The sequence below is a fragment of the Cnephaeus nilssonii genome (assembly GCF_951640355.1).
Source record: "Cnephaeus nilssonii genome assembly, chromosome: 17".
Taxonomy (NCBI): Eukaryota; Metazoa; Chordata; class Mammalia; order Chiroptera; family Vespertilionidae; genus Cnephaeus; species Cnephaeus nilssonii.
The window spans coordinates 10,473,579-10,495,884 of NC_137088.1; the positions used below are offsets into that span (position 1 = coordinate 10,473,579).

Below are 22,306 nucleotides of genomic sequence, written 5' to 3' on the forward strand. Positions count from 1 at the left end.
AGCTCTTTTCTTGTTCATCAGTTCCTCAGGAAGAGGATGAGAGTAGTGCTTCTCAGGGCACCCCCACCCCCTCTTTTCCCTCCTCCCTTGGGTTGGCAGATCTTGAGGGTGGAGTGAGGTGGAATTCCAGACCAGGGAATAACCTTAACCCTGAGAGCCAGGAGCTAGTTAGGTCCAAGGCCACTAATGTATTCCCAGCAGGACAAGGAGCTGATCATTATTATAAAACCTTTCTTCTTGGAAACTTTATAGCCATCTGAATACAGTTATTACTCATCAAGAACAAGTTCAGCCCGAAGCAGTCCTGTGGTGAGCACTTGGCCTCTTTGCATGCTTTGTGGAAACCTTTGGTTAATCTGTACTCACAGTTTAGAATATTGAGGATGTGGTGTGTTTCACTCCGATGCATGGATTGTCGTTTTCCTTCAGTACACAAACTCAAGTACTAATTTGTCCTAATTGGTGGTTTCTGTATGAATGTGACTTAGCATGTAATTTCTTAAATGAGTCTGGAATCAGTGTCATTAGGATTTTTTCTAAATTTATATTTAATTGTCATTTGTGTGGAACTTCTTGTGTCTTCGGTGGTCATAGTTCAGCATCTGCGTCGGCTACCCTGTGTTTCTCTTTGCACCTCTGTTTCCTGCTTTGAGCCATTTCACTTGCTTGTCAGTGCTTTAATCAGTGGGGTGGGAGAAGAAATAAAACCAGTCAACTTTTAAGAATTGTTTCATAAAAGACAAAACTGCAACAATTATAATCATCTAATCGTTCTGCAATATTAAAGGTTTTTTTAATTTGTAAAAGTAAATTAATAACTTAATTTGTAAAAGTAATATTAGCTCAAGAAAAGTCCTAAGTAAAAGTCCCCTCACCTTTCCCCTCTATTTCCATTCCTTAAACACAGCCTCTGTACTTGTATGTCCTTTCAAAGATATTTTATGCATATGTAAGTATTCTTTATTTGAACAGTATGTACATGGACTCACACATACTTGCTCCTCATTTGTTTTATTTATTTAAAGTCTCTTTGTATTAATATATAGAATCATTTCATTCTTTTTTTTAACATTTAAAAGATTTTTTTAAAAGTAAACCACATTCCTTACTTTTTCCACTGAATGCCTCTTAGAGTTAGTTTTATGTCAGGGCATTCTTTTCTTTTTTTTTTAATTGATTTCAGAGTGGAAGGGAGAGGAGAGAGAGATAGAAACATCAATGATGAGAGAGAATCACTGATTGGCTGCCTCCTGCACACCCCCTACTGAGAATTGAACCTACAACCTGGACATGTGCCCTTGACCGGAATCGAATCTGGGACCCTTTAGTCCACAGACCTATGCTCTATCCACTGAGCAAAACTGGCTGGGGCCAGCACATTCTTTTTTTTTTTTTCTTTCTTTAAATATATTTTATTGATTTTTTACAGCGAGGAAGGGAGAGGGACAGAGAGCCAGAAACATCGATGAGAGAGAAACATCGACCAGTTGCCTCCTGTACACCCCCCACCGGGGATGTGCCCGCAACCAATGTACATGCCCCTGACCGGAATTGAACCCGGGACGCTTCAATCGGCAGACCGACGCTCTAGCCACTGAGCCAAACTGGCTCTGGCAGCACATTCTTTTTAATGGTGATATATTATTCCATTAGTACATGGGCTGTACATTTAAAAAATTACTTTTCCTAATGTTGGAAATTCAGGCTGTGAGATTTTTGCTACTACAGACACTTGTACAGTGAACATTCTTATATATTTTTGTGTACTTCTATGAGTAGATCTTCTAGGTAAATTGCTAATCATGAAATGGGGAGATCAAAGAGTATATGCATTTCACCATATTGCCCACCAAAAAGACTGTACTAACTTATAGTTCCAATAGCAAATTATGACTTTAGAAGCTACCTTGTTATTCTTGGCAGTGTCAAAATTGAAGAAATTACTAAAGCAGTTTCTTAATGGTCAACACATGTTACTTGGTTGAGTGGAATATTTGAGCTATATGGGCTTTCTTACACTTTCTTGGCCCTGTCCTCCTGCCATTTCCAAGTGGCACTTCTCAAGAATTCTACTCCTAAACACACACACAATTACTCAGAGATGTTTAAGGAGATAAAAAAGCCTTTTCGCATGAGGAAGTGTACTTTTAATCCACCCTCTAATAAAATTCTACTTGTCAGTTCTTGGGCCTGGTAGCATTTTTAATGTCTCAAGTATGATGGCCTCTTGCAAACAAAGTTATTATAATATGTTTTCATCAAGTATAGAATCTTGTCCTTGTGTGCTGGCTAGATACTGGTTCATTTGCAAGGTGGGTTCAGAGTTATTATCTTAGTGATACCAGAATGGTTTCTTAGTGATGTCAGAATGGAGATAACCTACACATACTGAGGATGAGCCTTTGTACTGCTGATGAAACAGGAAGAAAAGTGTAGGGCGATGATAGAAATGTCTCCACTAGTTGCTTAGGAATGAATAAAGAAAATAAGAACATCATTTCAGTGTAATACTGGTAGGAAATCTGTCTTTGACTTATATTATTTCACTTGAAAATATTTTTTAAAGTTCTCAAACTAAAACATTAAATATATCTAATTGATCCTAATGGGGTCCCAAAGCCAAAGGTTTTTAAAGCATGAAAGCTGGATTTGGCTGGTTTACATATGCCTCCCCACTCCCTTTTTCTTTAACTTAAATAAAAGATAAAGTACTATTTTATTCTTTGTGCATATTGAAAATATTTTTTTATTTTTAATGATCATTCATTATATCTTCAAACAGCTTTTTTATTTAATGATGCACAGTAGGTGGTGCCAATTATAATGCTCATAGAGAGTGTGTGAATTCTTCCCAAAACCTTACCTAATGTCCTCACAATCATGTAGGACCTGTAGTGAAATTGCATCTTTTTCATTATCTGCATTTAATATCTATAGTTTATCGACGACACTGCAAGCATTGCGTCTTCTGGTTGTTCCAGTCGCGGGCGAAGGGAGAGTGCGGTGAGCGTGGTTTGCATGCAAACATACACAAATTTTAAAATCGCACCATTGTGGATCACATGACATCTGTGGGAAAGTGAAATTTGTATTTGACAAAATGAGCATTTTCTTCCTATTTAACTTACATGAATAAGTTGCCTTCAAAAATGTGTTTCTGACAGTACATATTCTCTAGCTACATAACCTTTTATTACCAACTTGCTTCTTCACATCTCTTCTGTGTTAGTCATTGTACATTTGAAAGATTTTCTCTTTTTATTCTTTGTTGCTGTTTTATGCATATTTATGTGCACATTGCACCAAAAACAAAGTCTCTCAAGCAAAGTTAATGCTTCCACATTGTATAAAACTCATAACTATGGAATATAAAGCATGTGGCCATCAGTCTCTTTCTTTGTTGTGTATTTAACCATTGTTTATACATCTTTTAAGACCTGTGAACTTTTTAAGAGCTTCTGATGGCAAAATTTTTAAATTCTGGTCTTAGAATTCAATTAGAGTAATAATTGTAAAGACAACAAATAGCTATGTTAAAATACAAATTATATAATTTCAGGTTACTCTTTTAATAAAGCTGGGAAGTTTTATGGAGCTGATGACATTTTTGCTTTATTTAAGAATTAATTTGAAAAGTACGTTGGTGAGGATGATGTGTCAGCTTAGAGCTAGAAAAAAAAGAGCCCAATAACTAAGAGGCTAGAATTCCTTAAAGAAAAATAGAAGGCCATTTAATGAGTTGTGTTTTGCGAAAGATTGTAAACTTGAAGTTTCATAGAGAAGGGAACACCAAGTGTTTGTGAGATTTGTTGTAAAAAAACAAAACACAAAAAACCAGCAGTCTAGCCCTAGCCGGTTTGGCTCAGTGGATAGAGCGTTGGCCTGCAGACTGAAGGGTCCCCGGTTTGATTCTACTCAAGGGTATGTACCTAGGTTGCAGGTTCCTCCCCAGCCCAGGCCTGGTTGGGTGCATGCAGGAGACAACCAATTGGTGTGTCTCTCTCACATCGATGTTTCTCTCTCTGTCTCACCCCCTCCCACACTCTCTAAAAATCAATGGAAAAATATCCTTGGGTGAGGGTTAAAAAAAACACAAAAAAACCCAGCAGTCTAATTAAAGGCAGTTTTGGTCCATTCGCAAGCCAGTTTAATGCTCACACTCAAAGCTGAAGGAGAAAGAAAAATCCAAGACAGCTATCTGAAAGCACCTTAAAAAATGATGGGGTAGAAAGGCAGGGACTTTATTATTTTTTATAATAAAAAATTATTTTTAAAATTTTCAATTACAGTTGACTCAGGTGTACAACATAGTGATTAGACATTTATATACTTTATGAATTGATCACCCCAAGAGGTCTAGTACCCATCTGACACTATACATAGGTATTACAATATTACTAACAATATTCAATATTATTAACAATATTCCCTATGCTGTACTTTACATCCCTATGACTATTTTTATAATTGTGTTTTTTAAAAATAATGTTTGTTTTGATTTTTTAGAGAGAGAGGAAAAGACAAGGATAGAGAGATAGAAACATCTATGAGAAGCATCATCAATCGGCTGCCTCCTGCATGACCCCTACTGGGGATTGAGCCCGCAACCTGGGCAATGTGCCCTGATTTGTACTTCTTAATAGAAAGAGAGGGACTTTAAAATAATGGTGCCTGGGCGTGAACCACTTTTACAACTTATTAGTGTGTTAATGTCAATTTCTTTTCTTTTTTAAAATATATTTTTATTGATTTCAGAGAAGGGAGAGGGAGAGAGATAGAAACATTAATGATACGAGAGAATCATTGATTGACTGCCTCTGCATGCCCCACACTGGGGATCGAGCCCACAACCCGAGCATGTGCCCTGACTGGGAATCGAACAGTGACCTCCTGGTTCATAGGTTAGCATTCAACCACTGAGGCACACCAGCTGGGGTAATGTCAATTTTTTTATTTTTACAATGGATGTTAATATCTTTGTAGGTAGGCTTAATATGTGGATTAAATGAATTACTATATAGAAAATAACTATCAAAATTCTGAGACAGTTGGTACAAATAAAATATTAGGTATTTGTAAATCAAAGAAGTATTACTGTTACTATGAATAAAGTTATTACTGCTTGATCATATTTACCCTTGGCAAAACTTTATAGTTGTAAGCCTTCTTTGTCTTTGTGGATGGGCTTCCATATTCCCTTCCTGGAAGGGAAGAGGTGTTTTGTTTGGTTTTCCTCTGTAAGACCATTTACCTTGCTTTGCATTATATATAATATATATTTATAGTGGGCCCGGCTGTTGACGGCCCAGCGAGGGCAGCAGAGGGCTCGGGGGCACTGGGTCCCCAAGGAATGGGAGTTTTTAAGCAAGGTGATCAAAGCTGAGGTAAGCAATAGCTGATGAGTGAGGGGAAAAATGTCATTTATTAATTCAACAAATGTTTATGAAGTACCTATTATATGCAAGGCCCTGTGTTAAGTGCTGGGAATAGGATAAGCCAGCCCAGATTTCTGACTTCATGGAGCTTATATCTAGTGAAAGAAATAGAAAATAAACTAGTAAAGAAAGGAACAGAGAAAGCAACCCTGGGACTGTGGAGAGAACAAGCAGGTGATAAGATAGGCAACACTGAGGGTGTGGTGTGTGTGTGTCTGTGTCCCTTTGGATAGAGAAGGGTTCTCTGGGGGAAGTGACCTTTGAGCTGAGACGTGAAATGTGAGGCACCAGCTGCTTGAAGAGCTGGAAGAAGAGCTTTCTCGGTCAGTGCCAGAGTCTAAGGTGGGAAATGACTGGGTGTTTGGGGAACCTAAGGAGCCAGTGTACTGCATTATTGTGTTCTACAGTTCCAGGTCTTTAGAGGGAACTGTGGAAATCGGATAATGCAAAAATAATTTTCCGTTCAGCATGTATGTGCTTAAAAGAGTTGATAGTTATAATGGATAATAAATTTGTGAAATGTAGTAGAGGCTTTAGGTAGATATTATACTAGAATCCTCCTGGTGGTACATGTCTTAAACATGGGAGAGTGTGCTGGCCCTCAGGCAGCACATGATCTGTATAGAACTCCAGTTGGGATGAATAAAGCTTATTTGAGGGAACTGGGATTTTATTTAGGAAGCCCTTTAGGTTTCTTTTTTACTTTTTAGAGTAGGCTAATTGCAGTAGTTTTCCTCAATTCATTTCATGATACTTTATCACACACTAAAAATGACTTTCCCCCTATATGTCAGTGTTCTTACTCTCTTCTCTCTTTTCTTAACTTCTAAAGCATCTCATTTTTTCCTGACTGAAAGGTTTCTGCTGCTGATTATTTCAGTCGCTCCAATCGCAGGGGGAGCTTTGTCTCTGAGGTGGATGATGCCAGTGTCCTGGATTTGAGCAGCGTGAGTGGATTGCATGGGGTGCTTATGTTGTCTCAGGAGTGTAACTAAAGTCTAATATGTTAGCTGTTTTAAAACTAGGAACTCAATTTACTGCCCAGAAAATATTTATTTGAACACACTAGCATGAAATACAGTTATGGTACTTGTTTTGTTTTGGAATGTATATATTGATATGTTCTGATTTTTAAAAAACTTTTCTGTTGAAAATTTCCCCCATAAAAAGAAAACCCATCAGCAGCTGCAGGAATTAGCAGTATTTTGCCAATTGTGTTTCATCTTTTTCTTCCCCTTGCCCTCCTTTCCCTCCTGAATTATATTAAAGCAAATCCCATTCATCATGTCATTTCCCAATAAATAGTTTAGTATGTCTCTCTACTGAACTTTTGAGAATTTTTTCATACTCACTATACCATTATCTTACATAATGAAATTTAAAACAATTCTTTAAAACCATCTAATACCTAGCCCATATTTAGATATTTCTGATCTATCTTAAAATTTTTCTTCCCTTTTTGTTTTCATGAATCTATAAAGTTCTGGGTGAACTTTGGAGGTTGAACAATAAAAGGTACTACTTAGTAAAGTGTCACTAATTTATGGTAACTGGGAAGAATCTGAATAGATCTTAAACATTTGGAGTATAGCATTGCTGTGAAGAAATGCCTATCCATTGTTTTCACATTCATCATGGACTGAATTTAGGGAAGACTGTCCAGTAGATGCTTTGGGGCATTTGTCTTAATTGAAGGAACCCCACCTGCAGCTCTCTGCTTGCCTGGTTTACCTAACAGCCTTTTTACCCCTGTGACACCTCCTCTCCGTTGCTGGCATTACTGTAGTGTTTTGCCCTTGGACCAGCACACTCCTGATTGTCAAGCACTTTGAAGCAGTTGAGAGGCGGTGTTTCTTCACAGGAAAGTTAGACAGTTTTTTAATAGAGAGATAGTTATTTATGTTTAGCACATCACGGATGTATTTAAATAGCTATTTCTGAAAGACTTTAATCACAGAAAGTAATTTTAAGTGTGGTCTGTAAGTATTCTGCATTGGTGGCTCTCAAACATGGCTGTGTAACAGTCCCATCTCATCCTGGGTCAGATCAAGGAATCTCCGCACACAGTTAGAAGATGGAAATAATGCCTTTTTCTGATTCCCCTGAAATAAAGCCTTTCTCTGATTCACTTAGTACCCTCCCTGTTTTTATCAAGATGTAAACAAATTTAATTTATTGTGTTTACTTTTTCTCTTAAAAACTTTTAATTCTACTAGCCTCTAATTTGTGATGTCTGAATTAGTGGTCATGTAGTTCTTACATGTATTTCTTGGTAATTTATTTTAGTGACTACACAGAAGTGAAAAGGTTGACAATTTTTAAAAAAATCTCCCCGTGCCCCTACTAATTAAATATAACTTTTCTTTCCCCAGGTAGTTATTTTGATTTATTTACAAGTTTTAAAATAAAAATTGTACATATTTAAGGTGTATAATACGATGACTTGACATACATACACACAATATACATAGCTTGTATGTATAGCAAATCATGCTGTACACCTAATCACATAAGCAAAAGATTCTCTAGAGCAGGTTGCATATCAGGTCAGCTCCTTGTAAATTTTATAGCTTGTGAGTCAATGGTATATATGTATATATATTTTTTTCATCACTACAGCTAAAATGCTCTGTTTTTATTCAAAAAGTTTCAATTTATTGTGGTTTTTATATTTTTAAATGGTTATCTAAGAACCTATACATATAATATCTTTAATTTTTGCCTCTTGGCAAAGCCTAAAATATTTGCTGGTCATCTTTCTAGATCAAAAAATTTGTCTCTAATATTTCCTTTAAAGGGTATCCTATAGTTCAGGTCATTGTAGACAAAAAGAAAGTGGACTTGATGGTATTTTCTGGCTTCTCCACTGTGGATCAAAATATGTGTATAGTCAGCTAGTTTATGACCACTAGCTAGGAGACGCTTAAAAAGAGTGCCAGGCCCTGTTTTATGCAGTATTATGTTATTCCAGCCTCTTGTCTTTTCTTCTACGTTGTGTTCTTTTCTGTCCGTACGTCAGGCTAGATTAAAGGAAAATAATGTAAATGTGCTCATTTCAGTTTTACTGATTGTTAATAATTAAACCATTTCTGAATGGAATCCTTGGCCTGTTTTCTTTCAGGAGAGTATTAAATTAATTGTTCCCTTCACTCTTACACTTGGAGAATCAGATCTTTTTTTTTCTTTTTCCCCCAAACAGAATTTCTGAATAGCATTATCAAGTCAGTATATGTAAATTAGAAGTTAACAAAGAATTATAATCTAATGATTATATTAAACAAACTATAGTATACTTTAAATTATCTGTTAACTAAGTAGCCATAGGTTAAAGTAAAGTTTAAAGGTCCTCTTAATCTTTGAAGAAGAAGCAGAGTTTCAAAGATTTAACAACATATACAGTAGGTCCTCGGGTTACGTCGGATATCCGTTCCTATGGCGCTACGTAAAGCGATTTTCGCCGTTAAGTCGGAACCCCCCCTACATAAGCACCTACGTCACTCACATGGAGCAGTAATGAAGTGAAAGTAAAAAAAAATTAAAAGAAAGATAACAATTCCTGACCTTTACTTGTGGTAAATAAATAATAAAAAAACATAAAGCACATATGTACATACGTCGAAATGACAGAACTTTTTTTTTCTTATAAATACTGTAAATAGGAGATGGCGACGTAACCACGAAATGACGTAAGTCGAGTCCGACGTAACCCGAGGACTGCCTGTATACTCTTTATTTTTTTGTTAATCCTCACCTGAGGATATTTTTTCCATTGCTTTTCAGAGAGAATGGGAGGGAAAGAGGGAGGAAGAGAGAGAGAGAGAGAGAGAGAGAGACATTGATTGTTTTCCTCCTGCACATGCCCTGATTGGGGATGGGGATCAAACCTGCAATCCAGCTATGTGTCCTTGACCGGGAATCGAACCCGCAGCTCTTCGGTGTGTAGGCTGGTGCTCTAACCATTGTACACACTGGCCAGGGCAAAGTAAATATTCTAAGAAATATTTCTCACATGTGCTAACTTTAACAAATCATCAAGGAATTTAGATTTCAAGAGAAACAATCTATATAATGTCAACAGCAAAGCATTTTCAGATGTCCCAGACATAAATAAGGCAAAAGTATTTATCACTGAAATATGGGAAAGATATTTAAGACTTTGTTTACTAGTTGATAATTTGAAATTCTTTAAGAAACTATTACTTTTGAACTTGAAGCATTCAAATTGCAATATAAAGTTTGCCATCAGGTACACTCTTTTTTTGTACATTAATACTAATATGAAATATTACAAGCCTGTTAGCTGACTCTCTATTTACAACCATTAAGGAGAAAAATGCCCTTTTCTTGATGGGAAAATTACCTATTTAATTATTTAAGAGCACAGTGGCATAATATTTACTTGAAATTTTTTGAGAATAATTGGCTATAGTTAGTATTAATGAACAAGTCCTCAAGGCCTTACTTACTCTAGGGCAAAATAAAAGCTTTGCTTGTGTTTTTTTTTAATCTACCTTTTTATTAGGCACTTGATTTTTTTTCTCTTAGCAGTTTGATTATTTTCATTAATTTTTACTATTGCAGTTTAATTTGCTTGTTTTACAGAATTGTGATCATATAGTACATACAGCCTTTGTTTTCTGATTTCTCACTAATCTACAGTCATTTTTCATATTAGTACATATCTTTTTTCCATATTACTTATATGCAATTTTTAAAATCAGCTCTAGTTGCCATGTTTTACATTAGATCTTCAGCGCTTATTCATCTCTTAGCGAAGGTTTGTACCCTTTTTCCAATCCTTCCCTATTTTATATAGTAAACACAATTACATTTTATTCATTTAAAAAAGCCTTTCAGGATCTGGCATACTCTTTGGGCAATGCAGCTATGTAGACCTCCTGGCTGTTAGAGCACTGGGCTTTAGAATACCAGGTTTCAGCTAGCATGTTGTTGAAATGAAGTGCAGCACATAATATAGCACAAAGGCTGAGCAGTGAGAACTGAAGAGTCTCTGGCCAAGTCACTGCAGCCAAAATAACTGGACTGCGGCATGGCTGCTCTAGGCATTTTTTGCTGGCTTTACAATCCCTGAGGTTTGGCACATCATCAGTTTATGTTGCGACAATTGGGATCTGTCAGAAGAGAGTGAAAGCAGTAGAATCAACATTGCGATGGACTAGGTCAGTGATGCAACCTCCGAAATGTAAGTTTATTCCAAGTTGACTATTAAAGAATGGGAGGGTTGGGGTCATTTTTATGGGAGGGGAGATATGAGACAGGATTTCAAATCGACCTAGAAAAATGTTTCTGAACGCTCTTTTTTTCTTCTTAATTCATTAGTAGAAGAGAGTTGGGAGAGTCTCTGAGGAAAATAAGGCAGTTTATTTAGGTATAGTATTTCTTTCACTCTAAAGAATAACACATTAAATATTAGGCTATGTATTTTACTAGTATAGATGTAATGGAAGATTATTCCTTTTTTATGGCAAAGATTGCCAATATAAAAACTACTGTCATTGCCTGGTTGTTATAAAACATTTCATATGTAGTTTTAAAAAATCAGAATTAACTAAAATCAATTCCTTTTTGGAGTATTACAGCAAGAAGTAGCAAAAAGAGTTCAAAGTCTAAGGTAGTACTAATATTATTGATATAGTACTCATAATAAAAGATATTTACTGAGAAATCGAATGCAATAATGTAATGAAAAAGAACTGAAAAACTTTAAAATATGAGGAAGTTAGAGTGAAGTGGTCTGAAAAGAGCCAGAAATAATGACGTTTTGTGTTTTAATAATTAACTAAGACAGAAGGTTTTTAAATCTCTTCTCTAGATTGGGCTGGGAGGGTTGGTTCAGTAGCTGGAGTCTGGGTATATTTATATTTAGTTAAGTCTTATGTGACTTTTTTCGCATCAATTGTAATTGGGACAGTATATAGAAGTAAATAATACGAATACTTGGGCTAAAATTCACAAAACTGAGATCTGGATTCAGTTCTGGCATTTTATAGTTGTTCAACCTTTCACCTCTGAATTTCTCTTTCCTCAGCTGTAAAGTCAGGGTTTTTGACTAAACCTTTAAGGTACCTCACCTCTTTTTTTAAAATATTTTTTTTATTGATTTCAGAGAGGATGGGAGAGGGAGACATAGAAAGATCAATGATGAGAGAGAATCATTGATGGGTTGCCTCCTGCACGCTCCCTACTGGGGATTGAGCCCGCAACCTGAGCATGTGCCCTTGACCAGAACCAAACCCCGGACCCTTCAGTCCGCAGGCTGATGCTCTATCCACAGAGCCAAACCGGCTAGGGCAAGGTACCTCACTTCTTGAACAGCCTGAAAACCTATTAGCATATTAGTGCATATACAACTGTTAAAATAGAGGTCAGTTTATAAGTAAAGATGGGTAAGAGTCATTTTTCATTCATCCAACAAATTTTGAGTTCTTTATGCCAGGTGCTATTCTTGGTGTTAGGATTACAGTAAAGAACACAGACATAGAGCTTACGTCAAAGAGAAAGACATAAATAAATTATTAAATATCCGTCAGGAAGCAATAAATGCTATGAAGAAAAATCAAGTACTTTCTCTAATCTTTGAAACTTGATAAGGGAAAAAAGAAGATATAGAATGTATTTGGGACACTATTGTTAGAATTTTTTAAAGACTTGGGAGATGGTTGCCCTTGGATTGAGAATTGGAGGTCAGGATATGATGTAGTGGGAAAAAAGGCTTATTTTGAATACTCTTTTGTTATGCTCTTTGATTTAAAAAAACACACAAACATGTTTGTATGTATGACAAAAACAAAACAAAACAAAAACACCACAAAATAAAATAGAACAAAAAGACAAACAACTGAATCCTTAATGCTGTGGGGAAATTCTTTTTGATGATATATTTAACATGCTTTAGTCCAATCTGAACTTTTTTGGCTAAGTTTACTAGTCTTATCTATGTGTCCTGTGTCCTAATAATGTTTAAATAATAAAGTTTTTAGCTTTTGGTTGTATCAGACTTTTCCTGTGGATGTGTACAAGTTTTTTGTATTAACATTTGCAATACTAAAATTAAAGTTTATTTATAGTTTTCCTTAATGTGTTCAAATTCCATGAAAAGAAAATCTATTTAAAAGTTGTAAACTTTTGCTAAAGAAGAGCTTGCTTGCTTGCTTGCTTCATGTCTTCCTTAGGGTAAGAATTTAAGTTCTTGACCTTTTGTCTTATATATTTCAACTTTTATTTCAGTTTTAGCATGTTTACTTTTAGGTTCCAAACATCATTTGAACTTGGAGAACTCAAATGAGGTCACTTCTTTTTTCCCCCTAAAAAAATCAACATGCCTGAGCATCTTTTCTGATTTTTATCTCTGTTCTTTTCTAGTTGGATGAGAAATCTGACAAACAGTATGCTGAAAATTATACAAGAGTGAGTATATAAAGTCCTAAGGGAATGAAACTCTCAAGGTCAATTACACTTACTTTCATTCTTGATTTTACTACAGTTGAGCTGATGGTGTTCCTCTTCCTCTCTTCATGTATTTCCTGTCCTTGACCCCCAAATTCCTCTGGGTTTGAATCATGTGAAGCACTGGGAAGAGTAAAGACACTGCGTTTTATTTCCCTGAATGTCACCTCCTAAGCTTTTGGCTGTTGTTTTGATTTTCATTCCTCTAGAATTTGATCCTGAGAAGAAGACACTGCAAATGAAGTGTCTTTAGGAATGGTAGTGACACCCGCTGAGATTTTTTTCCCCTTTTAAGATAAATTATTTCTTAGAAGTAAAATAACTTTTTTTCTGGGAGTTGCCTTGTGTCAAAGTCTCTAACTTACTTCCAGAAGTATTTTTTGATAGTCATCTTAAGGAAGTTATTAGGGTTACTTTTATGCTGTATCCAAAAAAGATATATCAGTTCTGTCCAGTTGAAATATAGTGCAAGCCACCAATGTAAGCCACATGTGTGTAAGTTTAAATTTCCTAGTAGCTACATTAAAACAGTAAAAGAAAGGTAAAATTAATTTAAATAATATATTTTATTTAGCCCAAATATCCAAAATATTTTCAACGTAATCAATATGAAAATTTATTGAGATATTTTATATTGTTTTTTTCTGCATTAAGCCTTTGAAATTTGGTATTTATTTTGCACTTAAAAAAAATCTCATCTTGGACTAGTCACATTTCAGGTGCTCAATAGCTACACAGGGCTTGTGGCTACTGTTTTGGACAGCATAGATCTATGCCATTTTTTAATCCAACTGCATAATCACCCATTTAAACTAATTGTGGGAAGAGCAGTCTAAATCATAGTGATGCATGATATTGTTGTTCTCAGCTGCAAATAGCATCTCCAACTCTAACAAAATATTAGAAAAAGAAAAGATCCTAAAGAAGCAGCTTCAGGAAATAAATAAGAGGACTGCTAATTAGCATACCAATTACAAAATTCTAAATCTAAAAATTAACCTGATGTGCTCACCCCAGTATTGTTCACAGTGTAGCAAAGATAAACTTAGAAAACAATCAACTCTCACACCAACTATTTCCTTCTAAGTTATTATGAGTCCTAGGTTCCATTAAAATGTTTTGAGTGACGGGAGTTTGCTTACAGTGCCCGAGCCCTTCTCTGGGTGCCCCTCCCCAAAGCCAACCTGAACTGCCTGTGGGTTGCACTTGGGTAAATTCTCGCCCACACTATTAGAGCTCCTTCACCACTCTGCCTTTTTTAGTTTCTACAGCAAACATTTTTAAAGAAGCAAGACTAAGAGTGTCATATTTCTTTTCTCTAGCCTTCATCTCGAAATTCTGCCTCAGCAACAACCCCTCTAAGTGGAAACTCATCCAGACGAGGAAGCGGGGACACCAGCAGCTTAATAGATCCAGACACCTCATTAAGTGAATTGCGGGTAAACCACAATTTTTGGTGGCTTATTAGAAACAATTTTTTGGCTTCTTTGCAGTATACTAGTATACTGAAACTATTTAACGTTTAATGTGATGCAGTAGAAAGAGAAGGAGTATGAGTTCTTTAAGAGAAAATTATTAATACAGTTTAAGAATGTGACTTTGGTCTGAAATGAAGGAGAGTGGTTAATTTTTCTGTTCTCTTTCTAGCCTCAGACTTTGCTTGTGCTTGCTCTGTACTTATATTTCTTCGAGAGAATGACTTCCTTGAAAGAAATGAGATTTTTGTAACTGGCTCCTATCAGAACCTCAATAAATGTCTGTTGAATGAATCAATGAATAAAAGACAGACAAACCCACTGAGGAGGGACTGAATGGGGCGGAGGAAGTACAATCCAGAAACTGTGTATTACCGGCCTTGGATAATTGCTCCTGCCTGTAATTGCAGAATTGTATTTAGGGCCCTGTGGCGGTTATTTCCCACCTAAAGCAAGCATCCACAGCAGGGCCAGGACTAAGAGAAACAGTATTTTCCATTTAAAATGCAACCTGCTTCACTTTCCTTATAAGGATTATGGTAACATTTGGATTGGAGCAAATGCTTGGTTTCCTTAGGATACTCTCATTTGACATTGTGTTGAAAAGTTTTATGTTTAACTTCCCTCCCTTTACTTTCTCCCAAATTAGTTGTGATCAGTAATGAAGTTATTGAAAGAAAACTTCGTTCATATCCATGCACGAGTCAGTAAAATTTGCTGCTTAGAATTAATTTACTACATATTTTACTTGTTCTAGCTAAAGATTATGCTAAATATTTAAGTGATTTATAAAATTCTAAAATTTATGTTAAAATGTTATAATTTATGTAGTTTTCTTTTTTCTATATACAGCCTATCCCCATTTGCTAATGCTGTTTCAACATGGGTTAACACCAAGAAAATGTTTAACTCCTTAGATACATTCTCCAGCCCTTCTCCAGCCCCACTGTCACCTGATCTGCTTGCCCTTTGTAATGGTTGGGAGTGGCAGTTACGTTTGTGTACTCTGATTTTTGGGGCTTTTATTCTGGAATATTCAATTGCAATTCACATTTTCATCTGAATTCTTTGAGACTAAAGATATGTTTGTGGATGGTTTTATGCAACGGTTCATTCCTATGTCCTGCAGGATATCTATGACCTTAAGGACCAGATACAGGATGTAGAAGGGAGATACATGCAGGGGCTTAAAGAACTAAAGGTATCAGGGCCCATTCTGCAGCCGAAGCATGCTGTCTGTACGCAGAAGTGTTGGTAATGGTGGCTTCACGAGTTCTATTAACCCCACTGCACATAGCTTCACTAACAGTGTTCGTCTTTCAAGCATGTGCTTCGCCTGCAATGCATAGGAAAGGCGAACTTCCAATCTCTGCTTATGTTTACATGTTTAGTATATGATTTTTGGACTATTCAGTAATATTATACCTTACAGTTTTTAAACCTTGTAAAATAGTGTCTTAGCCATACAAAATTGAATTGGGCAAACACCTAAAAAGTATTTGAAGAAATTTTTTTTTTTTTTTTTTTTTTTTACTGAGAATTGACCTTAAAATTCTTCCAAGGTAAATGAGAGAGTATTGCCTGTGTCTGTCACTGAATTCTGTTAAAGGCAGGGGAGGAAGGATCTAAGAGCACTGTTATAAATATTCCCTCTGGAGGAAGGACTCTGAAGCATGAGGCCTGTGCTTTCTTTCTTTCTTGTTTTTAACCTATAGGTCAAAAAGGAGTACACAGATTCAGTGCCTTAAAGAATTTGGAGATCAATGTCGATGGGCCTTATCTTGTCCAAGCAAGGATGGCTGCCAGTTTTCAATATAAGTGTTCATGTGAGGCAGATACTTTGGTGGTAAATGGCACTTGGTTATCTTCCCTCTGTTTTATTATGAAGTTCAAGCCTAATATGAGGAAATTAAGTTTCTCTGAACATATACATGCACGTCCCAGTTTAAAACAGAAAGCACAACAGGCCTCTAAAAAAGCATAAGCAAGGCATTCAGAAAGCTGACTCCAGATAATGGGCAAGGGTTTCATCTGCCTCCCTGGTGTGATTGGAGGTCACCCGGCTACCAGCCAAAATCTTCCTGCACGTGATTATTGTTCATAAGGAACTTATAGGTGAGACTCCTAACCAGAAAGCATGGGAAGTCCTATGGAGACTGCCCTTGAGGGAAGCCTGGAAGCTGCTGGTGTGGCAAAGTGAGGCTGTCAGTAAACATGAGGAGAATTAGGGTTAGAACGCTACTGTGCTCAGTTAGTCTTACTGCTCTGATTTTCAGGATTTAATCTGCCCCTGCTTTCAAGGTTTTAGACATGACTTTTGGAAATATCTTGGATCAAGGGGGAAAAGCCAGTACATTAAATAAATACATTCATGTTAAATCTCATGTGTAATATAATGTATCAGGAATGCAAGCAAGCCACTCAGGCATTTTCACTTGTTTTTTATCTTATTTATAACATTTTTTCTTACCTTTAGATCTACCATTTATTGCATTTTTTGAAGGCAACAAAAGAACAGATTAAATTTATCTGAGACTTTGAACAGATAAGATCACTTTTCTTAATTTATGGTCAGCGTATAATTGAACTTAACTTCAGGTTATATTTATCCTTGAAATGACTTTTAAGTGGAAGAAAATTCATTAAAAATATCTGATTGAAGCACGGTGATGTGATATATCTGTATCCTATTAAAAAGGATGCTGGGTCATTGTTCATGACTTTGTTTTTTTAAGATGTCTGTCTTTGGGTGCTTTCCCCCACTTTACCCCATCCAGAATTATCTGAGTCTTGTTAAAACACAGGTTGCTGGACTCTACTCCCAGATTTTCTTATTTAATGTGTCTAGGATGGGAATTAAAATTTGCGTATTTATTCAATTCCCAGATAATGCTATTGCTCCTCCTTCAGAACCTACACTTTGAAAAGCACTGACTTAGGTATATTTAAGTAAAACTAATTCTGAATGTGTATCACTGTGTAAGCTAGATCACTAACACTACCTTGATACTTAAATTTAAAACAGTTGTCTGTGATTTTGTTTAAAGGAAGAGTACGTTACGTAAGTTTTATGTCAGATTTCTTGTGCTATACATTGCATCTTGCATTTCTGCTTGAACTAGCTTAGATTCCAGTGTTCATGCAGTTATGCTTCATTTTATATGGATTGATTGGTGAGGAGAATTTTGGATGCTATTAGCTTTTAAGATGGATCAGAATCATCCTAAATTCTGCATTATATTAAGATATTACCATATTTAAATTACTATACAATGGACTTTGCTTATATTTTTTATTGGGATTGTATTTGTTCCCAATTCTAGAATAAATGTTGCCTGTTAATACAATCCTAGTTTATTAAACTTCATTAAGTGTGTGTGTGTCTTTACTGAGATATAATTCACATACCATAAAATTTACTCATTTACAGTGTACCCAATTCGATGGTTTTGGGCAGAGCCACAGAGTAGTATAACTATCACTACAACCCAATTTTAGAACATTTTTATTTTCCCAAAAAGAAACCTCTATCAGTCATTTCCCACTTCTTATCTCCCACACACACACTCAGCCCTGGGTAGCCACTAATCTACTTTCTGTCTCTGTGGACTTGCCTATTCTGACATTTCATATAAATGGAATCGTACCATATGTTGTCTTTTGTGATTGACTTTTCATTTAACTTAATATTTTTACGATTCATCCATGTTGTAACATGTATCTGTGGTGTCTGTGTGTATTTTTTTATTTTTTTATGTGTGTGGGTAATATTCCATTGTTGGATTTACCACATTTTGTTTATCTATTTGTCTGTTGATGTACATTTGGGTTGTTTCCAATTTGTGACTATTTTGAATAATGCTGCTATGAATATTTTTGTGTACAAGTTTTTATATACACATACCTTCTCATTTCTTCTGGGTAGAATCCTAGGAATAGAATTGCTGGGTCATATGAAAATTCTATATTTACCATTTGGAGAATCTGCCAAACTATTTTCCAAAGTAGTGGCACATTCTCACCAGCAATGTATGAGGATTCTAGTTTTTCCATATCCTCATCAATACTTGTTTTTGGTTTTGTTTTGTTTTTGTTTTCATTGTAGGTTATAGCCATCCCAGTAGGTCTGAAGTGGTTTTGATGTGCATCTCTCTAATTACTAATGATGTTGAGCATGTTTTTATGTGCTTATTGTACATTTAGAGAAATATTTATTCAAATCCTTGCCCATTTTTAAATTGAATTATGTGTCTTTTTTATTATTGACCTGTAAGAATTCTTTATATAGTCTGGATACAAGTCCTTTATCAGACATAAGATTTTTAAATACTTCCTCCCATTCTATGGGTTGTCTTTTCACTTTCTTAATGGTATTGTTTGTAGCACAAACATAAAAAATTTTTATGTTCTATTTTTTCTTTTGTTTGTTTATTTATTTATTTATTTTTACTTGACATACGTCGTTTCATGGTTATGTCGCCATCTCCCACTTATATTTTTTCTTTTATTGATAGTGCTTTTGTTGTCATGTCTAAGAAACCATTGCCTACTCCAGGTTTATGAATATTTACAGCTATGTTTTCTTTGAGAGTTTTATAGTTTTAGCTCTTAATTTAGGTCTTTCATTCATTTTGAGTTTATTTTTGTGTATGATATGAGATAGCAGTCCAGCTTCATTCTTTTGCATATAGATATTCAATTGTCCCTGCACCGTTTGTTGAAAAAATTATTCTTTTTCCATTGAGTTGTCTGAATACTCTTGTCAAAAATCATTTGATCATAAATATAAGTGTTCTGGACTCTCATTTCCATAGCATTGATCAACATTTGCACTAGTATTTATTTCCAACAGTGATGACTTTTTCTATGTGAAATATTTTTTCTTTTTAGCTTTAAAAAAGCTACTAGGCAGTAGTAATCTACCAAATTAGACATAGTCATTAAAGAACAGACTTATAAGCTATTTTAGGCAGAAAACTTAGAATATAAAATTTTAGGCATTTTGTGGTAGTTCTTTTTTTAAAATTTTTAAATTGATTTTAGAGAGAAGGGAGGGAGAGAGAGAGAAACATTGGTACAGTCATCGGTTGCCCCCCCACACATGCCCCAATCAGAGATCAAACTCAAAACCTGGGTATGTGCCCTGACCAGGAATTGAACGTAACCACCTTGGATGATGCTCCAACCAACTGAGCCATACCGGCTGGCCAGGGCGTGGTAACTCTTTATTAGTAATCATTTTTTAATTGTTTACTTATTTTGATATGACTAAAAGTTGAATAATTGCTAGAAATAAATGTTTATACATTTACATTAGCATCATTATGCAGTCCAGGAAAGTACTGAAAACAAATGTCCAGGAAGTAGCAAAATTCAAATGAGTATGAAGTTTACTTGTATAAATTGCGGCTGTATTCTAGTGTATCATTGCATTCTGAATACCAAACAGCTTGTTGTTAAAACTATAAGAGTAACATTTCTGAAAACCTTAGTGATTCTTCATTTTGTTTCTCTGACAAATACAAGTTGTCTACACATCTTTTCATCTTTCAGAGGCAACATTGCTGCTTGATTTTCTTGCCTTGGATAGCAGAGGGCATATAAAGTTCTTTCTTGGCCTTTTTGGCTTATCATCCCCTGTTGTATGTGCATGTTACTAAACAAGGAGTTCCCCAAACTGCTTGTATTTTGCAAAAGTGCATCTTCATGTGTTTGTGCCAGTGCTATCTTTTCCTGTTATATATTGTATATAGTTTATGTATGTGAACATGATATTTTAGGTATCAGGCTCATGACTTGGACTTTCTTTTAGGAGTCTTTGTCTGAAGTGGAAGAAAAATACAAGAAAGCCATGGTTTCTAATGCACAGTTAGACAATGAGAAGAACAATTTGATCTACCAGGTAGATACCCTCAAGGATGTTATTGAAGAACAAGAGGAACAGATGGCAGAATTTTATAGAGAAAATGAAGAAAAATCAAAGGTAACTGCTCATCTTGTATTACACTTTTCTTTTGGATCAGAAAATTAAAATCTGCCATTTAAAAAGTGCTGGGCTTAATGGAAAACATGCAGCATACCTGGGAATGATGTTTCAGTCAAACCAATTGGTCCAAGGAAATTGACAGAACATAACAGGACCTAAATATTTTTCTTTTTAAATTTTTATAAGATTTATTTTACTAAAGAGAAGCTTATGACCTTCTTTAGTTTCTGAAAATAGAATAGAACTCAAATTTTATCTTTATTTTCTATCTCTTAATTGGGACAGTTACAGTTAATTACTTATTTCTTCCTGTTTTGACTGGCTAGAACTTCACAAAGCTTCAAAGACTTGCAGTGCGATGGTTCAGTTTTTTCTTTTTCTTCTCCCCTCCCCCATTTTTCAAGAAAAGCTATTTTCTAAATGATTGGAGAGAATTTTTAATCAGTAATTTAGAAACAGCATTGTGGAGACATGGGTCAGAAATATATGTATGTTTTCTTTAGAGCTCTATAAACTATGTTGTTAAAATCTCAGAGGGAAAATTAAAGTGTAACTCCATCTTTAAAGCAAATGTCCCCTCATCTCTTACTACTCAGGTGAGACAGTTTAGATAGGAAGGGCAAGATAAAGAGTTCTCAAAATAAAGAATTGGTTGTTTAGCATTCTTTCATACTCATCCATTATTGGTTTCTTTTTAAAAAATATTATGAAGTCAAGTATTCAAACATTTGATGATTTTAATCAATAATAGATTTTACTAGAGGCTCAGTGCACGAAATTTGTGCATGAGTAGGGTCCCTAGCGGCTGCCAGCCAGGGCCTCCCTTCCCCAGCTGCGGGCCGCCGGCCGGGGCCTTCCTTCATTCTGTGCTGCCCCCTGGTGGTCAGCGCACATCATAGTGAGCCATCGAACTTCCGGTTGGTTAAACTCCCGAGGGGACACTTTGCACATTAGGCTTTTGTAGATGGATGGATGGATGGATGGATGGATGGATAGATAGATAGATAGATAGATAGATAGATAGATAGATAGATTCTAACTAATTTTCAAATTGTCCAACCTTTAACTAATGTGAACATCTTCAGGTTGATTCCCAAGTTTTGACAAGAGTCTATTTAAAAAAAAATTTTTTTATTGTTGAAAGTATTACATATGTCCCCTTTTCCCCCCCATCAACCCCCTTCAGTCTTCCTCCTTCCCTCCTCCTCCATCCCCCCTTCCCCCCACCTTCCCTCACCTCAGGCCCTCACCGCCAGGCATGTTCCCTTGACCGGAATTGAACCCGGACCCTTCAGTCCACATGCTGATGCTTTATCCACTGAGCCAAATCAGCTAGGTCTCAAGAGTCTATTTTAAAAATATATATATTTTATTGTTTTTTTACAGAGAGGAAGGGAGAGGGATAGAGAGGTAGAAACATCGATGAGAGAGAAACATCAGCCAGCTGCTTCCTGCACCCCCCCCCCCACTGGGGATATGCCTGCAACCAAGGTACATTCCCTTGACCAGAATTGAACCTGGGACCCTTCAGTCCGCAGGCCGAAGCTCTATCCACTGAGCCAAACCAGTCAGGGCTCAAGAGTCTATTTTTGATAGCTTCTTTGCTGTCTAGTACAAGAAGGTGTTCCAGGCTCACCTGGTACATTTCCTGCACAGATCTGGAGTCAGCTGTTTGTCCAAGGAACCCTACTTCTCTTTTAGTGAAACTAAATTTTCCCTCTGCACATTTTAACAATATAGCTTACTATGGTTGCCAGGGTTGCACTTGCCACCAAGTTCATTGCTGATTATAGGCTTTTTTAGCATCAGGTGAACATGTATGTGGGATATTTTTTAAAAATAATTAAAAAACAAAAGTTTTTAAAGTCAAAATATGAGAATGTGCTTATGGTTCTAGTTCATGTTCAGGACTCTAGGGTTTTTACTTAGAGTCTTCCTTATAC

General features: G+C 35.9%; 1 protein-coding gene across 6 annotated transcripts in view; it reads left to right on the forward strand.

Moving 5' to 3' along the window:
- LRRFIP2 (LRR binding FLII interacting protein 2) overlaps nucleotides 1–22,306 on the forward strand; it is a 98,067-nt gene that overhangs the window by 51,963 nt on the left and 23,798 nt on the right. For 3 of the 6 annotated variants that reach the window (XM_079794983.1, XM_079794985.1, XM_079794984.1), the window contains 4 exons: nucleotides 12,819–12,863; nucleotides 14,225–14,341; nucleotides 15,507–15,578; nucleotides 20,190–20,360. In XM_079794983.1, the coding sequence (XP_079651109.1) occupies nucleotides 12,819–12,863; nucleotides 14,225–14,341; nucleotides 15,507–15,578; nucleotides 20,190–20,360 (405 nt within the window). Of the gene's footprint in view, nucleotides 1–252; nucleotides 310–2,937; nucleotides 3,004–6,292; nucleotides 6,383–12,818; nucleotides 12,864–14,224; nucleotides 14,342–15,506; nucleotides 15,579–20,189; nucleotides 20,361–22,306 lie in introns of all 6 variants that reach the window. The other 3 variants (XM_079794986.1, XM_079794987.1, XM_079794988.1) reach the window with 2 other exon arrangements.